Raw genomic sequence first — 21,400 nt, 5'->3', positions numbered from 1 at the left:
AAATGCCATCTTTGCTTTGATTTGTTGATTATTTAATTCTAAAAAGTACAAACAGGTAAGCGCTTTCACAGATAACAAACTCCGCTTCATCAGACGATCTTAAACACAATGTAACAGATGACTATTTAAATGTTACAACATCCAATCAAGTACAAGTCTTTAAGGAAAGGAAAGGTCAGTACATGTAAATTACATGCTGTAGTGCAAAATAGACTTGCTTTGTGCTGGCAACTGAAAGCAGCTCACATCCATAATGTTAAATACTATCAAACTATTGCAGCCTTAAACACACAACACATATACATGCATAAAAACAGATTAATATACAAATAAATAGCATCATTTATTAAAGCAGCAACTAATAATAAAATGCCTAAAAAATCCTACTGATTCCTTGCTATATCAGCATGGACAATAATGAAAAAACAAGGCAGTCAGTCTGAAAGTCTAAAGACAGAAATGGTTGAACCAGTATGGCTAGTATATGGTACTAATAAAAACTGCCTGATACTAAGTGTATGGTTAACAAAAATGAGGATAGGATGGTGTGTAAACTGTGACACATGCATATGCTACCAAAAGCATGATTGAGAGAGATAAATATAGTCATAGAACATCATGATAAACAATTGATGTTATCATATTAACAGCAGGGCTAACGACGTTTCAGAGCTCTTGCTTTGGTCTGACAATATGGCTGTTAATGTGATATTCTTCTAAATATACCTGAACTACAAGGAGTGATTGGAAATAAGCCTGATTTTACATTTAGGAACAACAAATCTCTCAAAAATCAACTTTGTTATAGATCATTGAATCCTCCCAGCTATGCCCAATCTGACAGAAAGGGTTACCTACACCTGTAGAAGGTGTATGGCTTGTATATGCATACACACTGGGGGTCATTTCCTTCACCCCCTATTTGGTTTTAATATTGACACTAGTTTCTATGCTGATTGTCAGACCAAGAATTTGGTGTAATTCTGTTTCTGCATCACTTGTTTTTCCTACTATGTAGGTAAGACAAACAGGGCTTTCAAGGACAGGATCCTTGAACATCTGAGAAACATTAGAAATGTGAAAGTATCCAGTGCTTTAGCTATGCATGTTAATGAGACAGGCCCCAGTCATAAGTTAAAGTTCTTTGCTTTAGAGTTAGTGCATGCTAATATTCTAGGTGGTGATCTATCAAACAAGACTGAATCCATAGAACAGAAATGGATTATTCAGCTACAAGCTGACAACCCCCCCCTCGGGTTTGAACAGCAAGGTATCAATAAAACCTTTCCTTAAAGCAAGAGCTCTGAAACATCGTTAGCCCTGCTGTTAATATGTTAACATCAATTGTTTATCATGATGTTCTATGACTATATTTATATCTCTCAATCATGCTTTTGGTAGTATATGCATGTCACACAGTTTACACACCATCCTATCCTCATTTTTGTTAACCATACACTTAGTATCAGGCAGTTTTTATTAGTACCATATAATAGCCATACTAGTTCAACCATTTCTGTCTTTAGACTTTCAGATTGACTGTCTTGTTTTTTCATTATTGTCCATGCTGATATGGCAAGGAATCAGCAGGATGTTTTAGACATTTTATTATTAGTTGCTGCTTTAATAAATGCTGCTATTTATTTGTATATTAATCTGTTTTTATGTATGTATATGTGTTGTGTGTTTAAGGCTGCAATAGTTTGATAGTATTTAACATTATGGATGTGAGCTGCTTTCAGTTGCCTGCACAAAGCAAGTCTATTTTGCACTACAGCATGTAATTTACATGTACTGACCTTTCCCTTCCTTTAAGACTTGTACTTGATTGGATGTTGTAACATTTAAATAGTCATCTGTTACATTGTGTTTAAGATCGTCTGATGAAGCGGAGTTTGTTATCCGTGAAATCGCTTACCTGTTTGTACTTTTTAGAATAAAAGAATCAACAAAACAAAGCAAAGATCACATTTGCTGTGTTTGGAACCTCTGTGGTTGTTTTTGCTGTACTAGAAGTAATGACTATAGTAAGAGAGATAAAAGAACTGGAAGTAAGATTTTTAGAAAGAGGTATGAACAAAATGAACAAATTACTTAGAAAGAAGTGGGAATTGTGGGAACAGTATATACAGTAATGTTTTGGAGTACGAATGAGGTTTAAGGGAAGGCATGAGGTAAATGGGCTATGTAATATTTGACTGACAATGACTGGATAGGTTATGTGATGTGTAATGTTTGCAACAGAAAATATGTCAGTATCGTTTGTTTTTATTTGCATCATTAACACCTAAGTGGTATGGAATGTCACATTTCTAGCAGCTACTTAATCTTGCATTCTAGAGCATTTTCTGAAAAATAAACTTAAAAAGAATAAGATAAACAAAAGTAAATATTTTGTGAACAATAACGGTTATTAAAACTTCACAAACTGCAATGTTATCCATAAGAAGTATTCTTTGCAGTGATAGTGCATTCATAGTCTTTCCATAAATACTATAATATTTTATAATGCACACAAACCCAAAGTTATATTTTTTGCTAAACTTTCACAAACAGTTTTTCATGTCTTGGAAACTGTATAGCCTAGACAGATGTTGTTAAAATATTTTTGTTAACTAGATGTACGTTTCCACTTGACAACAAGAAATTCCTCTACGAGTTAATGTTTATTGAGATATTTACAGAAATATGTAAATATATGCTTAATTGTATAATTAGCAAATTACATAACACTGAATATTTCTCCAGATGTGCAACTTACAGTGCAGATTTGAAAGACAGTTTTCTTTGTCATCATCTAAACTTTTACCTGATACCATGCAACATTTTGTAAGTCGCTTGTTTTTAGAAGCGTTAAGTACATATGGGAATACTGTTTATTTTCGTAATTACTAATGACTAGCTATATATCTGGTGTAGTGCAATATAAAAGGACACTGACAAAGAATTTTTCTGTCTCCATTAGGGGATATCACACCATACCCCTCGATAACATATAGGGCTCTTATTTATGAAAATATGAATAATAAGTGATGAACATTGATTAATTTCTGTACTGCAGTAGATCCTAATTTAACAGTCTTAGTATCATTTTCTTAACAACTCCTTGCACTTTCTAATATTGTCTATTATTAGCTGGTAAGTCACTTAGTAAAAGGAGCCATAACCCCCAAAAAAGTTCTGGATGCCATAGGAAGCTATGGATGTGAATTGGAAGTGTGCAAAAAGGAGTTATAAACTTGAATGAGATATATGATTGGATGATTGCTTATGTTAGCTTTGATCAGGCCAGTTATAGAGTACATTGTCCTGTTTTGGATGTGTCACTATAAACACATGAAACAATTAGAAATTAACTAACATTGTTAACCAAATTGATCATTGGCCTAAAGTCCCTGAGATAGCTAGGAAGGATAGAAGCTCTATCCCTTTATTTAGTGTCTTATAGACCTCTGAGGGAAGATCTGTGTCTTGATTACAACACCATTAGAAACTTAATTTTGCAGGACTTCCTGTTTCTCTGCAAATCCAGCATCTCCAGCAATACTAGAACCAGGGTATCTGTATCTTCACTAAGAGAAAAATGGAATTTGTTGGAAAATTGTGTTTATAACTTAGCTCCTTCCAAACCTCTGGAGTGATCTTACCCTGCATGTTAATCAGTGCAACTCCCTTTATTCCTTTAAACATAATCTCGATGATTGGATGAGTATCCACAAATTTACTCCAGGATTGAGCAGTGTGGCCCTCCTGAAGGAAAGGAGGTGCTGCCTGCAGGTGGGAGGTTACTGGCAAGGCAAGAGTGGTCATGAGACTCCAGGGCTTTGGAATATGTGTGAATCACAGCTATTGTAGATGTTAAGCTTTTCAAAAAAAAAAAGTACAGGATTACTAGCTGTTTAGAGATACTGGTAAAGTTTTATTGTGTAGCTTACACAACAAGTGTGGGCGCATGCTTCTAACCAATGACTAATGTCAACTTTCCTCATCTTTCGAATCTATGATTGAAGATCCTTTTGTTTATACTTATTGTCTGTATATAGCTCCAGTTGTGCATCTAATTACTATTTTCCATTTTTTTTTACTCTGCTTCCTTACATTTGTCAGTTGAAAGATATTCACTTTGTGTTACCTTGCTCTGTTGATCATTGTATGTTTGTTTTATTGTTTGCCTTTGTGCCCTGGTTGCAGCCGAAGAGAGAATCTGATACCAGTTGACCCAGCCAGCTAACAAAAATAAATAAATAAATAAACAAACAGATTAACTTCTAGGTATTTTAGCACGTTCCATTAGCCATAATATATAAGGATAGGTGAAGCACACCTTTTGCTGTTGGCCAGCAGAGAGTTCATGTTAAATAGCGTATGTGTTTTAATAAAAAGTCATGTTTGACATTATTTTGGACACACAAATGGCCATATAATTATGGAAATTTAGCTCTAGGTTTTGGCATATGCCCATACATTTGACCGACTGGTGATCATTTGTTGTAGCAGAGTTCGATATGATGCTGTCATGTCTGTGATGAACAGCATTACAGAAGTTCATGCCTGAGTGAACAACCTTTGTCCTAAATGGCCTGAGGTGGAAATGACAGCTGTTGAGTTATTTGTTGAGTTCTGCAGTGTCAGAATGTATCCTGTCATTATTTGCCTATTAAAATCCAATTGGTAAAGAATAAATTAATAAACAGATTGCGGCAACATTGTGGGAAGTGCAGCATCCTTCAGTCTATAGATTAAAGTGCTGAGATGCTAAATGACAGCATTTTTATGAATGACTCCTCTGAGATCCTGGGTTTGAATGATGGTGGTGCTATTCAACTTACTTTGTATGACAAAACAAATTGCTTTTGATCCAAGACTAGCTTTGACCACTGAACCTGAGGTGGAGGAGTTTGTCTTTGATCAGGAGTAGTTCTCAGATCACTGGGTCCAGTCATTTTCCATATTGTCCCATCATTGGTGAGAACTATTTATTTGTATCTTTATTAAAAATGGCAATGATGACTCCACTACTCCAGTTTCTAGCCTTCATTTTATAGGTATGATTGTTAAGGAGGTAGCACATGCAAAGATGTGTGCACATCTTTTATCTCATGACCTCTTTGATATATGTCAGTCTGGCTTAAGCAACTGTCCTCCTTCAAGTGGTTAAGGACCTCTTGAAAATGAAGGTTCACTGGCTATATTCGATTTTTACCCTTTCTTTCTCTTTCAGCAGCATTAGACACTGTAGATCATGGGGTCCTCATTATGCGCATGAATCTTATGGTGGTCTGACTGACACCATTCCCAAGTTGTTTTCCTCCTAACATTTGGGTTACTTCTGACAGGTTGTATCCAAAATGAATTCCTTAAGTCTTTTGCCCATGGAGTGTTGGGTGCCTCAAGGCTAGATCTTGGTCCCTCGTTTGTTAACTGTGTATGTGATGACGTGTAGGAATTCACAGAAAGGAGATGTATCCATTAGCAATTTTATACTGATAAAATTCCAGTTTACCTCCTCTTTACTTCAGGTCCTAACCAGGTTTACTACTTGTGAATGCTGTTCGGATTCTACCCTTCTGTGGATAGTTCATAACCTATGTTAGCTCAACCCTGTTAGGAATAAGGTGAAGCTGTTGCAATCTACCATTCATCTCACCTTGCTCTCTGTCCTCTTATGGGTGAATTTTTTTTTTTTTAAATTTGTATCTCGTATTTAAAATGTTGGGAAGTTACTGGACTAAACAGTAAGCTAACACTGAAGGATCAGGTCTCAGGCTTCATCAAGTTGTTTTGCTGTCATCGTAAGGATTTAACCAAGGACAAGGTCAGTAGTTTGTTTGTTGGAAGTCTTCTTACTTGAAATTTTACTATGCCCTTCGCCATGGACTTACAGATGGTGACCTATCTACACACTAAGCCCACCTCCCTAACTACTAGGCTAGAGGAGTAGTAGGTAGCCAGCATACACTGCTAAGGGTGCAAAACTCGGCAGCAAAGCTGTTGTTGAGGGAACCTTGTATATTTAATAGATTGATGGTGTTGCAATATGTACGCTGGCCACCAGTCACGTATAGGTGTGCCTTAAGACACTCACGTAACTGGAATGCCCATCACATTATACATCCCACCCATATAAAGGAGATGCTAGTGCCCATATGCCTGTATCCTAGCAAGACACCTCAGTTTGTCTGGTAAAGGACCGATGACTGTTCTGAGGGACCCATTGTGAGACATCTGATTGGGTGTTTTTTGTCTGTCTTACCCAGGTCCTTTGCAGTTGGGAACCTTCTCCGAGTTGTGTGTGTGTATGTGTGTGTGTCTGTCTGTCTCTGGCTATGACTCTGAGGCCTCCTTCGAAAGATCCATGGTCTGTTCTGTATAGGGAAGTCTCATTAAGGACATTGCCTCTATTTTTAGTTTTTAAAATTTAAAAAAAAACATACTGATATAAATAACTAAAATTTAACTTGATCCACTAATTAATTTCAAAGTTATGTGAAGTTCTTAACATTCGCTTTTCTTTTTCTGTCATGAAATGCCTAGAGTCTACAATGCCCAAAGTTTAAGAAACATACAAATAAGAAAAATCCATAACTTTTTGACAAGTTCATAAATGGGAGTGGAGTTTCAATATTTATCAAAGACATACACACCTCCAGGCTGGTCAAACAGTATGACGCACAGGAGACACTCCACGTGCAGTTAACTGTTGACAAAACACCTATTCAAATCATAGCTACCTAGAGACCCCCAACCATGACTCAGGACACCCACTCCACCTATCTGGACTTACTTGAATCCATCACTGTACAGTAAGATCTGACCATAAAGTGATCACTTTTGAAGTCACCATCTCCCCCCTGAACCCCCCCCCCCCCCCGGTCAGGGTCAAACAAAAAACTTTTCCAAAGCTGACTACAGTCTCCTCAGAGCAGGTATAAGCAGCTTCACAGCCACTGTCCCTTCAAGCGGAACTAGCACTAATGTCCACGCCTACACCAAAATATTCTATGAGTACCTGCATAGCTGTATGAACTCAGCAATACCTGACAGGACCAAATCATTTTCCTCAAGGAAGAGTAAACCTGTCTGGTGGACAGCAGCAATAAACAGACTGTATAATAAAAGGAAATAAATTGCTGTCCAGGACCAAAAAGGAGCAGGTGCCAAGTTGGAAGCAGTCTCTCCTTTGTCGAACAAGCAGATAAGGTCACTGGTGAAATCCTCTAAGGCTAACTTCAAGTCCAAATTGGCCACATCCACTAAGGACAGTCACAAGGCCTTCTTCATATATGTCTGCAATCTCAAAGGTAATACCCAAATCTGCTCTGAACTGGTGGTCAACAGTGCCACATACACAAACACCATAGATACTGCCAACCTGCTGGCAGACGGTCTTAAATTCCCCTAGTGATGTGAGGAGGGCCTTACCCAAACTATTGACTGGTGCCAGAAGCATGACCTGAAACTGAATGCCAATGAATTCATCATTATCCCCTTTGGGAAAATGGCACCTTCACTAATTATCACATTAATAATAATGTACTAAGCACACAATCAGTTGTGAGGGATTTGGGCACCCAGGTTGATAGCAACCTGACTTTTGACCACCATGTTGCCTCTGTTGTACGGAAGGGTTTTTACATGGCCCACCTCATAAATAAGGGTATTTCATCCAGGAACAAGGCGGTCATAACATCCATGTACTCCTCACTTATCAGACCCATTATCGAGTACAATGCCCCCCTTCGGCATGTACCATGCCAAGTCCATGCAGCAGCTGGAGAGACCACAGAGGTTCCTGACCAGGAAAATCCAGGATCTCAAACACCTGTCCTATATAGACAGGCTAAAAGCCCTATCACTCTACACAGTCTTTTACAGACTGCTCAGAGGTGACCTGTGTCTGGCATACAAGGACATCTCAGACCCAGCCTTGATGGAGTTGCTGCATATCCGTAAGTCAAACTCCACTCCCTCAACCCGCATGCAAGGCCTTAACCTGGTCTGTGACATTAATAGTATTTGTTGGCAGGATAGATTTGTGTCCCAAAGACCCCCCCCCCCATCTGTGGAATAGACTCACTGTCCATGTCAAGCAGAGTACCTCTCTAGCCTTCTTTAAGAGGAACCTGGATGACTGGATGGAAAACAAAAAATGCACCCCTGGGATCCCATCAGTGTCCCTGCTGGACAGGGGAAACAGGTGCTGACTTTGAAGAAACACAGGCAAAATTCTTGGCTAGGCTAATAAGAGCCTCCGGGCCTGTAGACTAGTATCATCCTATGAACCTAAGTAAAACTGATGGTGACCATTTGATTTAGCACTAAGAGCTTTCAACTCAGGCAAAATTGAATGTGTTTAAATCTTTATTTGTTTTGGCTAAAGACTCTTCAGGGATATAACCTCATGGTTGTTGGTTTGTCTGACTTCTCTTCCCTTCTCCCTAGTGCATATATCTCCACTACTTAGAGAAAAGGACACTTTTGACCAACTATTCAGATTGGGAAAGGAATAAAAAGTTTAAATGGAGAATCTTCCAGAAGAGACATTATGAAGGAAACTTTAAAGTGGGTGTGAAAAGAGCTTCTGTAGACATGTGAGTTTTACAGTAAAGGACAGAAGGGTGGGTAGTATTAAAAGAAAGTAAAATTTAAATATAATTGAAAATGTCTAAATATAGAGGAGAAAATGCATAAGGGTAATAAAGAAGAGTTACAGGAGTTCAGTGAAATAATATGATTATTTGAGACTGAGAGGGGAGGTGGAACTATTTAAAAGAAGTAGATGGGGAAAATGCTTTAATGTAGATGCAGTAATTTCTGGCAAAGAAAATAAATAAAATAGTCCCATATTAAGTTAAAAATAAATAAAATGAAAGATGGAGCAGTACAGTAATGATGAGGTTAAAAGATGAAATATGAATGACGTGGTAGAATGCAAAAAAGATTAAATGTGATAAATATGTGGAGCAAATATATAAAAAGAAATAAAGATTAAGAATATGAGTTGAATGTAAAAATCAGATGAAGAGCAGAATTGAAAAGAAGCATATCATTAGAATAAATAGGTAAAGCACTGAAAATATAATAGGTAAAGTGCACCAGGTATGGATGATAAAGTTTTTGATTTTTTTGAAAAAGTATGGAGCAGTAAACTGGGAATAAACCCCTGTGTTACCCTCTGGATTGTCAACTGGCTCACAGGTAAGACACAGGAAATCAAAACATGAGAGGTTGGTTCCAAAAAGAGACCAGTCACAAGTGGATTCCCTGACTCTTCTGTCCTGAGACCTCTCTTGTTTGGCATCCACGTTTCTGAAGTAAAACCCAATACCAAAGGGCTGTGGCTGACTAAGGTTGCATATGACTGCAAAGTAAGAGCAGTCATTGAATCCACAAAGGACTTAGCAATTCAGCAGGAATGTTTGTCCCAGTAAATAACTGGTGCTAAAATTATAGACTGAAACTAAATACCAAAAAATGCATTACTGTATCCTTTGGAAAGTCATCTACCCCAGGGAACTACCACATTGACAAGACATTCCTAAGAGTTCAGCAGGCATATGCAACAACTGGAATGCCCAAAGAGATAATTTACCAAAAGGATGCAAGGCCTAAACAATGTCCCATATATGGACTGATTCAAAGCCCTGTCACTATACTCTTCATTCTGCAGATTGCTAAGAGGTGATCTGTGTCTGGCATACAGGCATCCTCTGACTCAGTACTGATGGATTTTACTACACATTAGCAAGTCAAATGTCATCAAAAATACTCAGTCTAGGGATCTCAGCCTCTTCTGCAACATCACCCAATCAGTTTGGAGGGACAGGTATATCCTGGAGAGGATGCTGCTGCAGTGTAGCAGACTTGACATTTGTGTAAAACAAAGCCCATCCCTGTCCCTATTAAAGACTTTGATCAGTGGACGGGAAAACAGAACGTTTACCCCAGGACTGCCTCCTGTACTACTACTCATGTATAGAGGCAGCTCCTAAATGCTTTATGCCATGCATGGGTTCCATCAAATTATCAATGGTAGGATCCCAGTTATTTCCATTAAGCTTAATATATAATTATCAACCATGGGATAGGTAAGGCTAAACACTAACCAAAAGAGAAATGGGCTAGGCTTAAAATGACCCTTAGTACTTGCCTGTTAACCTAAAAGAAGTAAAACGGTGTTTTGTAAAGGTACTGAATGAATGGTTTTGAAATGGATTCATGTGGAAAAGTTAGTAAATACAGTAATAAAATTTACATGGAAAAAATCAAAAGAAAGATTTAAAAACAAAAGGAGGCCAACTGTCTTATGCAGTACATATTATAAAGTGATGGTGGACATGGCTGAATTAAGACTAGGGAAGGTGTTTACAGAAATATTAGAGCAAGGTATGTTTGGTGTATGGAGGAAGAAATGTAAATGAGACATTGATATATGTGCAAAAGTAACAAATTCCTATAATTTCCATCCTTTTCTCATTCTTTATGTTGCTTGACAATGAAAATAACATTTTGACAGTGTGAATCATGAACAAGCTATAGAGCATAATGGAGTATTATGGTATTGAGAAAAAAAGCTATAGAATGATGTCAGTCAGTGTATATAATGTGTCATGAGTACTTCCAGTCATTAATGGATGGATTCGAAGGAAAAGTAAAATAGAAAGGGAGTCAGACAAAATTACCACGAGTGATGTTACATTTAGTTTAATAATGACTGTAACAGTTCTGAATAACAGAAAAAGTGGGAGAAAGTCAGTGGGAAATAGCAGGAATGGGAATACCAGCAGTCGCTATACTGATAACATCATAATTATAACAAATAGGGAGTAAATACTCAAAGAAAATAAAACACGGATACAGCTGCAGAAACGAGGGTTGGCATTTAGTAGAGAGAAAACATTTCTGAACATCAAAAAAGACAGTTCTTATAGCTGCATTATAAAAGAAAACTTTTTATGGCTTTCCCCTTTTAACTTTCCTTAATCCTTCTGAATGCGCAAAATAATCAGTTGCATCTATTGTATGCCGTTTTTATACACAAATTCTCTGTTTTTGCTTTCTGGATCACACATCATCATTTACTTTTAATATGTTGTCCTATTTTAAATTCACTTTTCCTTAAATTATAATTGAAATCACCTACTACTGTTATATTCTTATTTATAGATACAGAATTTTGGTCTCTTTAAACAACTGTTTTCTTTCCACAGAATCTATATACTCATATACTAGTTTCAATCCCATTGCATTTTTTTACAACACATCTCTTGGCCCTACTGCTGGTGTAACTGTGCTATACTTATTTCTTTATTTCTCATTAACTCAGCAGTAGACAAACTTTGTAATCTGCTTAACATGCATATTACATCTATGTTTTGTAAGAAACCTAATCTCTAATAAACATGTTACATGACATGTCTTTTCATAGCACCTCAGCATCACTGATCAACATCAGTCATTCATGATGCTATTAATGTTTGACTGTAAACCTAGTGCTATAGTAAATTCCTCGGGGGACACCAAAGTTCTCCCAGAGGGCCTTTCCCAAACTTGTAGCTGGTGTCAAAACCATTCACTAAAACTAAATGGTAAGAAATGTATAATAGTATCCTTTGGTAAGCAAAAAGTTTATTGTAACTACCCCCCCTGAAAATCGACCCAGTAGTTAGGGAACTGGAAACCTATGTAGAAAATGAACTGTCCTTCAGTTAGCACATATCCCCTATTATAAGCAAGTACTTTTTTGCACAACTTATTACAAAGGGTATGGGGTCCATTGCCAGGGATGTGATAATTCCATTGTATTCTACACTCATCAGGCTGATCATTGAGTATAATACCCCCTACAGTATGTTCATGGCCCAGAATTTGTATGACTAGGCTTTTAAAAGTTTTGGGGATTGGCGTAATGGGTAAGATTTTTACCTTACAGACACAAGGTGCAAAGTTTGATTATCACATTGGATAATTGGCTAGGCTTAAAATGGCCCTTGAGAGCAGTTAGCATAATACTAACCTATGAACCCAAGATCCTCATGGATCAGTAGCCTAGTAAGTACCTGTGAACCTATGCTGTAGTTACTCTTTCCTTCTGTACATCCCTTGTTTTTTTTTTTTCTTCACTCTTTTTGTAGTTCTGTCTTTTTATGTATCATATAGCACCGTTATTGTTTTATTGTTCTCCACAACATGAAGTTTATGCTCCTGTTTCATCTGCACATCACCTCCTTTTTTCCATTTTTGCACATGATGTTGGGGTGTCACATCCACAATGACCATCATGTAGAGCATCTCCTCTCAGAAAGAGTAGGGGAATTTCCTTGGTGCCCTGGCCAAATTTCACTTAGTATACGCGTCTTCTCTGGCTTTTCCTGAAACTCTGTCTGTTGCCACTAACCAGGATAAAACAGTAAATAAATAAATTAAAGATGTTTAAGTAGTTCATTCTTCTCTTTAATCAAAGAGCATGGATTTTTTTGTCAGGCCTAGACTTTTTTCTGTAAATGTACTAATATGTCCGGTTATTTCTGGATATTTTTCATTTGTCACACTTTTATTAGTTCTGAGCCAGGTGGGATGCTCACAATTAAAACAGTATTGTAACAGCCTGTGGTGTGAAGGTGCTCAACAGGCTCTGTATTTTCTCCATTTCCTAGTGAATGAAGACATGAAAAACACTTTGCTTTGTTCTTAAAGTCATCCAGTATATATGGCTGCATATTGTATTGTAGATTTGTGTAGATGTTTTTGTTAATGCATGTAAACGTATGTCTTTGCCTAAGTGTAATAAAATTATTTTCATTGGTGTTGATTTGGTAATTATTTGCAACAAGGTCCAGGCTGAAAATAAACCCTTGTGATTCAGTTCACCTAACTGTAAGTAAAATAAAATCAAAACTGTTTGCTTGAATGTGTAATATAAATAAATGTCAATAATTTCAGGTAGTGCTTACAGATATCTATCAAAGAAAGTAATCATTAACTTGCCTTTTTTATGTCAGTTGTAATAAATCTAATGTTCTTTTTATCTGTTTAGGCAACACCAACACTTCTTAGGCGTTTTGGAACTGACCTAATGAAGACAACTGTGTTGTCTGCTGATACTTCATTGCGTATATTGGCCATTGGTGGTGAAACATTTCCAACAATGACCGCTCTGAAAAGTTGGAGAGAAGAGAGAAACAGAACACAGATTTTTAATCTTTATGGAGTTACAGAAGTATCATGTTGGGCTACTTATAACAAGATTCCTACAGAAGGCTTTGAACAGAGGTCAGAAATTTAGCATATTGAAAATGCAACTGATGTTTGTAAAACATATGAAATTGAATGTATCCATTTATATGCCTACAAGTTATTTAAACACCAAAAGTGTTGCTTTGATGCTTTTGATAGAGTTCAAATAAGAGATGTACCAAATCTCTCTCTCTCTTTCTCTCTCTCTCTCTCTCTCTATATATATATATATATATATATATATATATATATATAGCCAATTGAATGTAATCTAGAAATAGTGGCTGTTAAAATTAGTAAGTCTAGGCATCCTTTACTGTACAATTGCTATAGCAAAATTTTAAATTGAGAGCATATCTTGGATGTTTTTTGAGCATTACTGTATTCACAGCTTGTTATATAAGCTTGTCATGGTAAATATATACAAAGGCACATATATGCTGGTGAAAATTAGGTTTTTAGCAAGGAGTTTACATGTTAATGCACATGGAATTGCTTTCATATTATACATTTTTAGTTTGCAAACTACGTTTTATTTTTTTAAGGGCTAACACTGGTGGATTAGGGGAATGCCAGTATGACTAGGGGATTGGAAATTCCATGTTTATTGCTGAAATATCTGCTCTGGTGCGGGTGAGTGCAGTGGAACTCCAGGTGGTAGGTTAAGAGTTATGTTTTTTTTCTACTCTTAAATCATGTTTATTGTTTAGGAAGAATGTTTTCTTTATTATAGTAATTGTGCAGTAGGTGACCAGACAGTTACATGTGTCCACAAAATTGACCTAGGTTGATGGAGAATATTGTTATTCACACATATGCATTTTATATTTAAAAAGATAATTCATGCATATGTATCATATTATTATATGTGTGTATATACAAAGGTAATGTGTATGGGTAAGTAGACACTTGCCCGACATGCCATTTTCTCCACTGTAGTGGGATCCCAGAGTTAGTATATATATATATATATATATATATATATATATATATATATATGTATATATATATATATATATATATATATATATATATATATCTTGGAGAGGGGTTATGGGATGGCAATAGGACAGTAGTTAGATGGGTCAGTAGAATCATCACCTTTATGGAGGGGGATAGTGAAGAAAGATTTCCAAATTGATTGAACTGTAGCTTCCTGGATGGATCTGTTGATAAGAATAAATACAGGATAGGCTACAGAGTCAGCAGCAAGTTTGAGGAAAGATGGGGGAGATTATCTGAGGAGGGGGAGCAGGGTTTAAGTTTCAAAAGAAGTGATTTAATGTAGGAGGTGGAGACAGGTTGAAAGAAGAAGAGATTTTTAAGAGGTTCAAGTGGGGCTGGTGGAGTAGTTGTATTTTTTGTTGGCGTGAGTGAGGTTTTGGACTGTTTCGATAAAGTGCTTGTTAAGGAGAGTAGCGGTTTCTTGTGGTGATTTGTTTGGGTAAGGAGAAGGATTTGAAGGGCACCCAGAAAAGAGGATATTGTTGTGGGTAGCCCAGAATTTACAGGAGTTGGATTTGTTGTCTAGATGAGCAGAGTTATAGTAGGACATTTTGTCCTTATTAGTTAGTTTCTTGACTAGATTACGCAATTCTCTATATATTTGTAATAGGGGAGGTTCCTTTGTTTTATGCCAGTCTTTCCAGGTGCTGTCTCTTTTATGCGTTAGGGATCTAGTATTTTTAGAGGCCAGGGAGCATAATTTGATTTGATTATAATTTTCCTGGAGGGAGCAAGGGTGTTTAGGAAAATGTTTTTCAATTTGTTGACTGCGTCATCGCGTGGGAGAGATCTAAGGATGGACCATTCAAAGTTAGACAGTATGGAGTTGAATGTGAGATATTAAAGTTAGGTAGTTTACTACAATGTCTGCAGTGGTGTGTCTTGTGTGAGTGGGTAGAGTACCTTAGGATGCATGTGAGGAGATGGTCACTCAGAGAGTCAGGTAAGGCAGTCAGGTTTTGGTAGAGGAAAGGAGAGTTAGTTAGAATCAAGTCAATGGTTGAGCTGGAGGATAAACTTCTAGAGAAGCTGGTGGGGGATGTTATCAATTGATGGGAAGCCTACTGACACCGAGCCACATACGCACAGACAGACACACACACAACACATACTGCACACACACACACACACACAACACACATGTGACAGACACACACACACAAGACACAGCATACACACAGACAGACAGAGACAAGACAGACAGAGAGACAGAGAGAGACAGACAAGAGACAGAGAGACAGACAGAGACACAGACAAGACAGACAGCACAGACACAAAGACAGAGGCACAAGACAAGACAGACACACAGACACAGCACAGACACAAGACAGAGTCAGACACACACAGACACAGTCAGATACACACAGACAAGACAGAGACGCACAGACACAGACAGGAGGCAGACAGACAGACAGACATATGCATGTAGACATAGACAGGAGACATATATGGTATATAGAGACATATATGGAGACAGAGAGAGATATGCAGGAAAAGAGAGAGAGAGGAGGAGAGGAGAGAGAGGAGAGACATATATATAGAGAGAGAGAGAAAAGAGTGTATATATATATGTATATATAGATATATAGAGGAAAGACAGGAGAGAGAGAGAGAGAAAGAAAGGAGAGAGAGAGAGAGAGAGAGAGAGAGAGAGTGAGAGGAGAGAGAGAGGAGAGAGGAGGAGAGAGAGGTGGTGAGGAGAGAGAGAGGAGATATATATATATATGTATATATGGAAAGAGAGAGTGGAGAGAGGAGAGAGAGAGAGAGAAAGAGAGAGAGAGTGAGAGAGGAGAGGGAGAGAGAGAGAAAGGAGAGTATATAGAGAGATAGAGAGTATATATATATATATATATATATATATATATATATATATATATATATATATAGTATATATATGGTGAGAGAGATATGGGAGAAAGAGGAAGAGAGAGAGAGGAAGAGAAAGAGTATGTATATATAGAGAGAGGTATATGGTATATATATATATATAGTATGGAGAAAGAGAAGGAGAGATATATAGAGAGAAAAGAGGGATATATATATAGGAAAGGAGAGAGAAAGAGAGGAGGAGAGAGTATATATATGGGAGAGGAGTATATATATATATATATATATATATATATATATGGTATGCAGGCACACACGCACACATTACCACACACACAAACACACACACACATCCACACACACACAAAAAAGACACACACACACACACACACACACACACACACACACACACACACACACAAAACCACATCTTATCAAGACACACACACACACACTGACACACACACCACACACACACACACAAGGAGCAGCCACACACACACACACAAGACAAGACAGGCAAGGAGGACAAAGACAAGACAAGACAGACAAGACAAGGCAGACAAGGAGACAGAGACAGACAAGGAGGAAAAGACAGACAGAGGACAGACAGACAGACAGCACAAGGAGGAGGAAAAGACAAGGAGGAGAGACAGACAGAGACAGACAAGGACAGACAAGGAGAGGAGGACAGAGGAGGAGGAGGAGGAGACAGAGACACAGACAGACAGACAGACAGGAGGACACAAAGAAAGAAAGGAAAAGACAAGGAGGAGGAGGAGAGAGGAGTGGAGGAGGAGAGAGGAGACATGAGAGAGGAGAGAGACAGAGGAGAGAGAGAGGTGAGGAGAGGAGAGAGAGAGGAGAGATATAGAGGAGGAGGAGAGGAGAGTATATAGAGAGGAGAGAGGAGAGGAGAGGAGGAGGAAAGAGGAGAGAGAGAAAGAAGAGAGGAGAGGAGGAGGAAAGGAGAGAGGAGGAGAGAGGAGGAGAGGAGGAGAGGAGAGAGAGAGAGGAGAGAGGAGGAGAGGAAGAGGAGAGGAGAGGAGAGAGAGAGAGGAGAGAGGAGGAGAGAGGAGAGGAGAGAGAGAGGAGAGGAGATATAGAGAGAGAGAAAGAGAGGAGAGAGATATAGAGAAAGGAGAGGAGGAGAGAGAGGAAAGAGAGAGAGAGAGAGGGAGGAGAGAGGAGAGAGGAGAGGAGAGAGAGAGGAGGAGAGAGGAGGAGAGGAGAGGAAAGAGAAAGGAGGAAAGAGGAGAGAGAGAGAGAGATAGAGAAAGAGGAGAGGAGAGGAGAGAGAGGAGAGGAAAGAGAGGAAAGAGAGGAGAGGAGAGATATAGAGAGAGAGAGGGGAGAGAGGAAAGAGAGGAGAGGAGGAAGAGAGGAGGAGGAGAGAGAGGAGGAGGAGAGAGAGAGAGAGAGAGAGAGGAGAGAGAGAGGTAGAGAGAGGAGAGAGATATATAGAGGAGAGAGAGGAGAGGAGAGAGGAGAGAGAGGAGGAGAGAAGGAGAGGGAGAGAAGAGAGAGGAAAGAGAGGGGAGAGACGAAAGAGGAGAGACAGGAGAGGAGGAGAGAGAGAGAGAGAGAGAGAGAGGAGTGGAGGAGGAGGAGAGAGAGAGAGGAGAGAGAGAGAGGAGGAGGGAGGAGAGAGAGAGGGAGGGAGACACACACTCACACAGACACACACTCACACAAAGCACAGACACACACACACACACACACACACACACACGCATGCACACACGCACACGCACACACACTTGCATTACTGCACACACAGACACGCACACACATTCACGCACAGGCACACAAACACGCACAAACACACACAAACCACACACACACACCACACACACACCGCACGCACATGCACACATATCAGATCCACACACACACACACACACACATGCACACAAGACACAGAGACAGACAGACAAGACAGACACAGACAGACAGAGACAGGAGGCACAGACAGACAGAGACAGAGACAAGAGACAAGACAGAGAGACAGCAGACACACAGACAGACAGACAGACAGACAGGCACAAGACAAGGCACAGACAGACAGGAGGCAGACAAGACAAGAGACAAGACAGAAAGAGAGAGACAGACAGACAAGACAGACAGACAGACAAGACAGACAAGACAGGCAGGAAAAGAGGAGACACAGAGACAAGGAGGCACAGGAAAAGACAGCAGACAGGCAGACAGACAGACAGGAGAGACAGGCAGACAGACAGACAGGAGGCAAGGAGGAGGAGACAGGAGGCAGGCAGACAGGAGGAGAGACAGAGACAGGAGACAGACATGCAGGAGGAGAGACAGAGGAGAGGCATGGAGGAGGAGAGGAGGAGGAGGAAAGAGGAGGTGAGAGGAGACAGGAGAGAGGAAAAGAGGAGAGGAGAGAGAGGAGGAGCATGAGAGAGGAGAGAGAGGAGGAGACAGGAAAGGACAGAAGGAAGAATGGAATGGAAGGAACACACAGGACGGACAGAACGGAAGGAAGGAAGGACACGAAGAATAGATAGGAAGGAGGGATAACGAAAATAAATAGAAAGGAATGAGTATGCACATGGAATGACATAAATGAGACAAGAATGGAGGAATTAAGGACCAGAGGATGAAAGGAGGACACGAGAAAGGACACGAATGAAAGTAGACTGAAGGAGACAGGATAATGGATGGATGGAGGATGAGGAAGGAAAGGATAGGAAAATAACGGAAAGACACAGAGCCCCATAATAGTAGACTTAATGGGAAGGATGAACATAGAGGGACGGAATGGACATGGATGGAATGGATAAGGAGGAGATAATGGAAAATAATAGTGGAAGGAAGGAGAATGGAAGGAAATGGAATGGAAATGAAGGAAGAGGATAATGAAGAATGGAATGGACATTGAAATAGATGGATGAAGGAATGAAAGGATGGAGATAGGAAGGAAACAGAATGGAAATGAATGGAATGAAAGAATGGAAAGGAAGAAGGAGAAACATGGAACAGAAGGACAGAAATGGAAATTTAATAATGGAATGGAGGGAGGAAGGAAGAGAATAGGAATGGGTGGAATAACGAATAAGGAGTAGTGGATAAGGAATATGGACAGAAATATTGGCCGGAAATGGAAGGAAATGGAATGCGGACAGAATGGACGGACAGCAGAATGGAAATTAATAAAGAAAGTAATGGAGCCTTAATGAAGGAATAGAAAGATGAGCATTTTAGGAATGAAGGGACAGACAATGGAATGAAAAGAGGAAATGGAATAGGGTCTTATAGGGTCTTAGGGCAAGAACTCAGATGGCTATGAACCTAGGGCTGACATCCCAGGGTCTCAATGGAAGCTTAAAACACAAAGTGTCTTTTGGAATGGCAAGTTAATCACGAGATTACCAGGACCTCAAGACACACTTCCAAGTCACAATGGCTCTGATAATTGTTCCTATAAATTGTAAAATTGAATGCTGCACCAGTAGATTTCAAGAAGTTCATTATAGCTAACTAATAAAGCTGAGAACAAAATATCAAATCCAGAACCCCGGCTTTGCTGTGAGTTTTTTCAGACCGATCCAGGTCACTTTGCTTCCATACATACATACACACATACAGCACCACATACATACATGTGACACACATATACATACACATACATACATACATACATATGTGTGTGCATACATACATACATATGACTGACACTGACTGATCACACCACCACACCACATATACATACACATCTGTGGCTGAGACACACATATACATGAGCAGCATGAGACACAGCAGCAGACAGAGAGCATGTGAGCATGTGAGAGAGAGAGAGACATGTGTGAGAGAGAGAGAGAGAGAGAGAGGAGAGACCACACACGAACAGACACCCAGTGGACCAGAGACAGAAGGACACAGAAAGAACACTCCCAACTACATGGACCACACAGGAGCCAGGAAAGGAACAGCCACAGGAGATCATAACCCCAGACCAAATAACGGATGGACCACCGGACTCCAATGACACAGAGAACAGAACAGGACCCGACCAGACACAGACACAAAGACCACACCACAGCATGAACACGGAGGAAACGACCAGACACATGGAGACACAAGGAGACGGAGAAGGAGACAGACATGTGTGGAGAGAGAGAGAGACAGAGAGACAGAGAGACAGTGAGAACGGACCAACTCCGAGACCAACACCAATCAACGAACAGAGGCCAACTTGACACAGTGAGAAATGAAACCACAGGAATACACAGAGGAAAGGAAGGACAGGACCCCAGGACACACACACACACACACACACACACAGAAATGCCAGGATATAAAATGAGACCACACACGGACAAGGACTGCATAACCCCAAGGAACGAGAAGAGACAGGACACACATTCAGCCCGACCACAGCAGCCCACAGAGAGGCACAAGACCACACAGCCACACACAAAACCACAGGAGGAACACAGTGAAGACACACAAAAATATGGACAACACAGAGAACTGGACGCCCCATACTTGAAAGACGACACAGTACCAACCCCATGAACCACAGCAGAGACTTAAGCAGCAACACTTGAAATAGTAGAGGCACATGGACAGAGGAAACAAGATGGAATAGAACACACACATGGAAATACAGGAGCCCGATGACACACACCCCAGGCAGAAGACAGGAAATGACCACAAAGACACTCCATGGAAAAGAAAGGAGGAAGACACACACCAACATGACACGGACCCCAAGACAACAGAATGGCCCAGCAGTGACCCACAGGAAAACGTAACTTGAAGAGGGCACAGACCTGACAGGAAGAGGCACAGATGCAGTGGATAGAGGACCAACAGGAACACACAGACAGCACAGGCAGGAACAGACAGAAATGACATAGGTCTTATGAGACATAAAACTTGAGATGAATACAGGCACGGAGAGTCCACATGTAAGAAAAGTACACATGTATGAGTACACACTAATGTGGAAAACTTGATCCAAGGACACAGATGGAAATGGACAGCAGAAAGAGACCCAGTGGTGAGAACTATAAGCCTAAATTGTAAATATTCTATTAGACTAAAAGAAATAATGGAGTTTAGACACTAGTAAAATCTTGAAAGCCGGATGGTATTATAATAATGGAAAGCAGCCCATTTATGGAGTATAAATATATAATGGAAGTAGTATTTGAAATAGCATGTGGACTTAAGAACTTAGTTGGGGTAGTGGACAGAAGATGGAGGAATGAGTATATACACGGAAATGAAATATAGGGGAATAAATATATATATATAATGGAAAGGAAGTAGTGGTGGAATGAATGGATGGAAGAAGGAAGAG

At 39.5% G+C, this 21,400-nt stretch overlaps 1 protein-coding gene across 1 annotated transcript in view; it reads left to right on the top strand.

Annotated features, from left to right (window-relative positions):
* AASDH (aminoadipate-semialdehyde dehydrogenase) overlaps nucleotides 1-21,400 on the top strand; it is a 1,090,146-nt gene that overhangs the window by 403,767 nt on the left and 664,979 nt on the right. The window contains exon 6 of the mRNA XM_044062487.1: nucleotides 13,037-13,272. Coding sequence (XP_043918422.1) covers nucleotides 13,037-13,272 — 236 coding nt within the window. The remainder of the gene's footprint in view (nucleotides 1-13,036; nucleotides 13,273-21,400) is intronic.

This window comes from Protopterus annectens, chromosome 2.part1, assembly GCF_019279795.1.
Source record: "Protopterus annectens isolate FY-2018-M chromosome 2.part1, PAN1.0, whole genome shotgun sequence".
Classification (NCBI taxonomy): domain Eukaryota; kingdom Metazoa; phylum Chordata; order Ceratodontiformes; family Protopteridae; genus Protopterus; species Protopterus annectens.
This window is presented reverse-complemented; position numbering and strand designations above follow the sequence as displayed.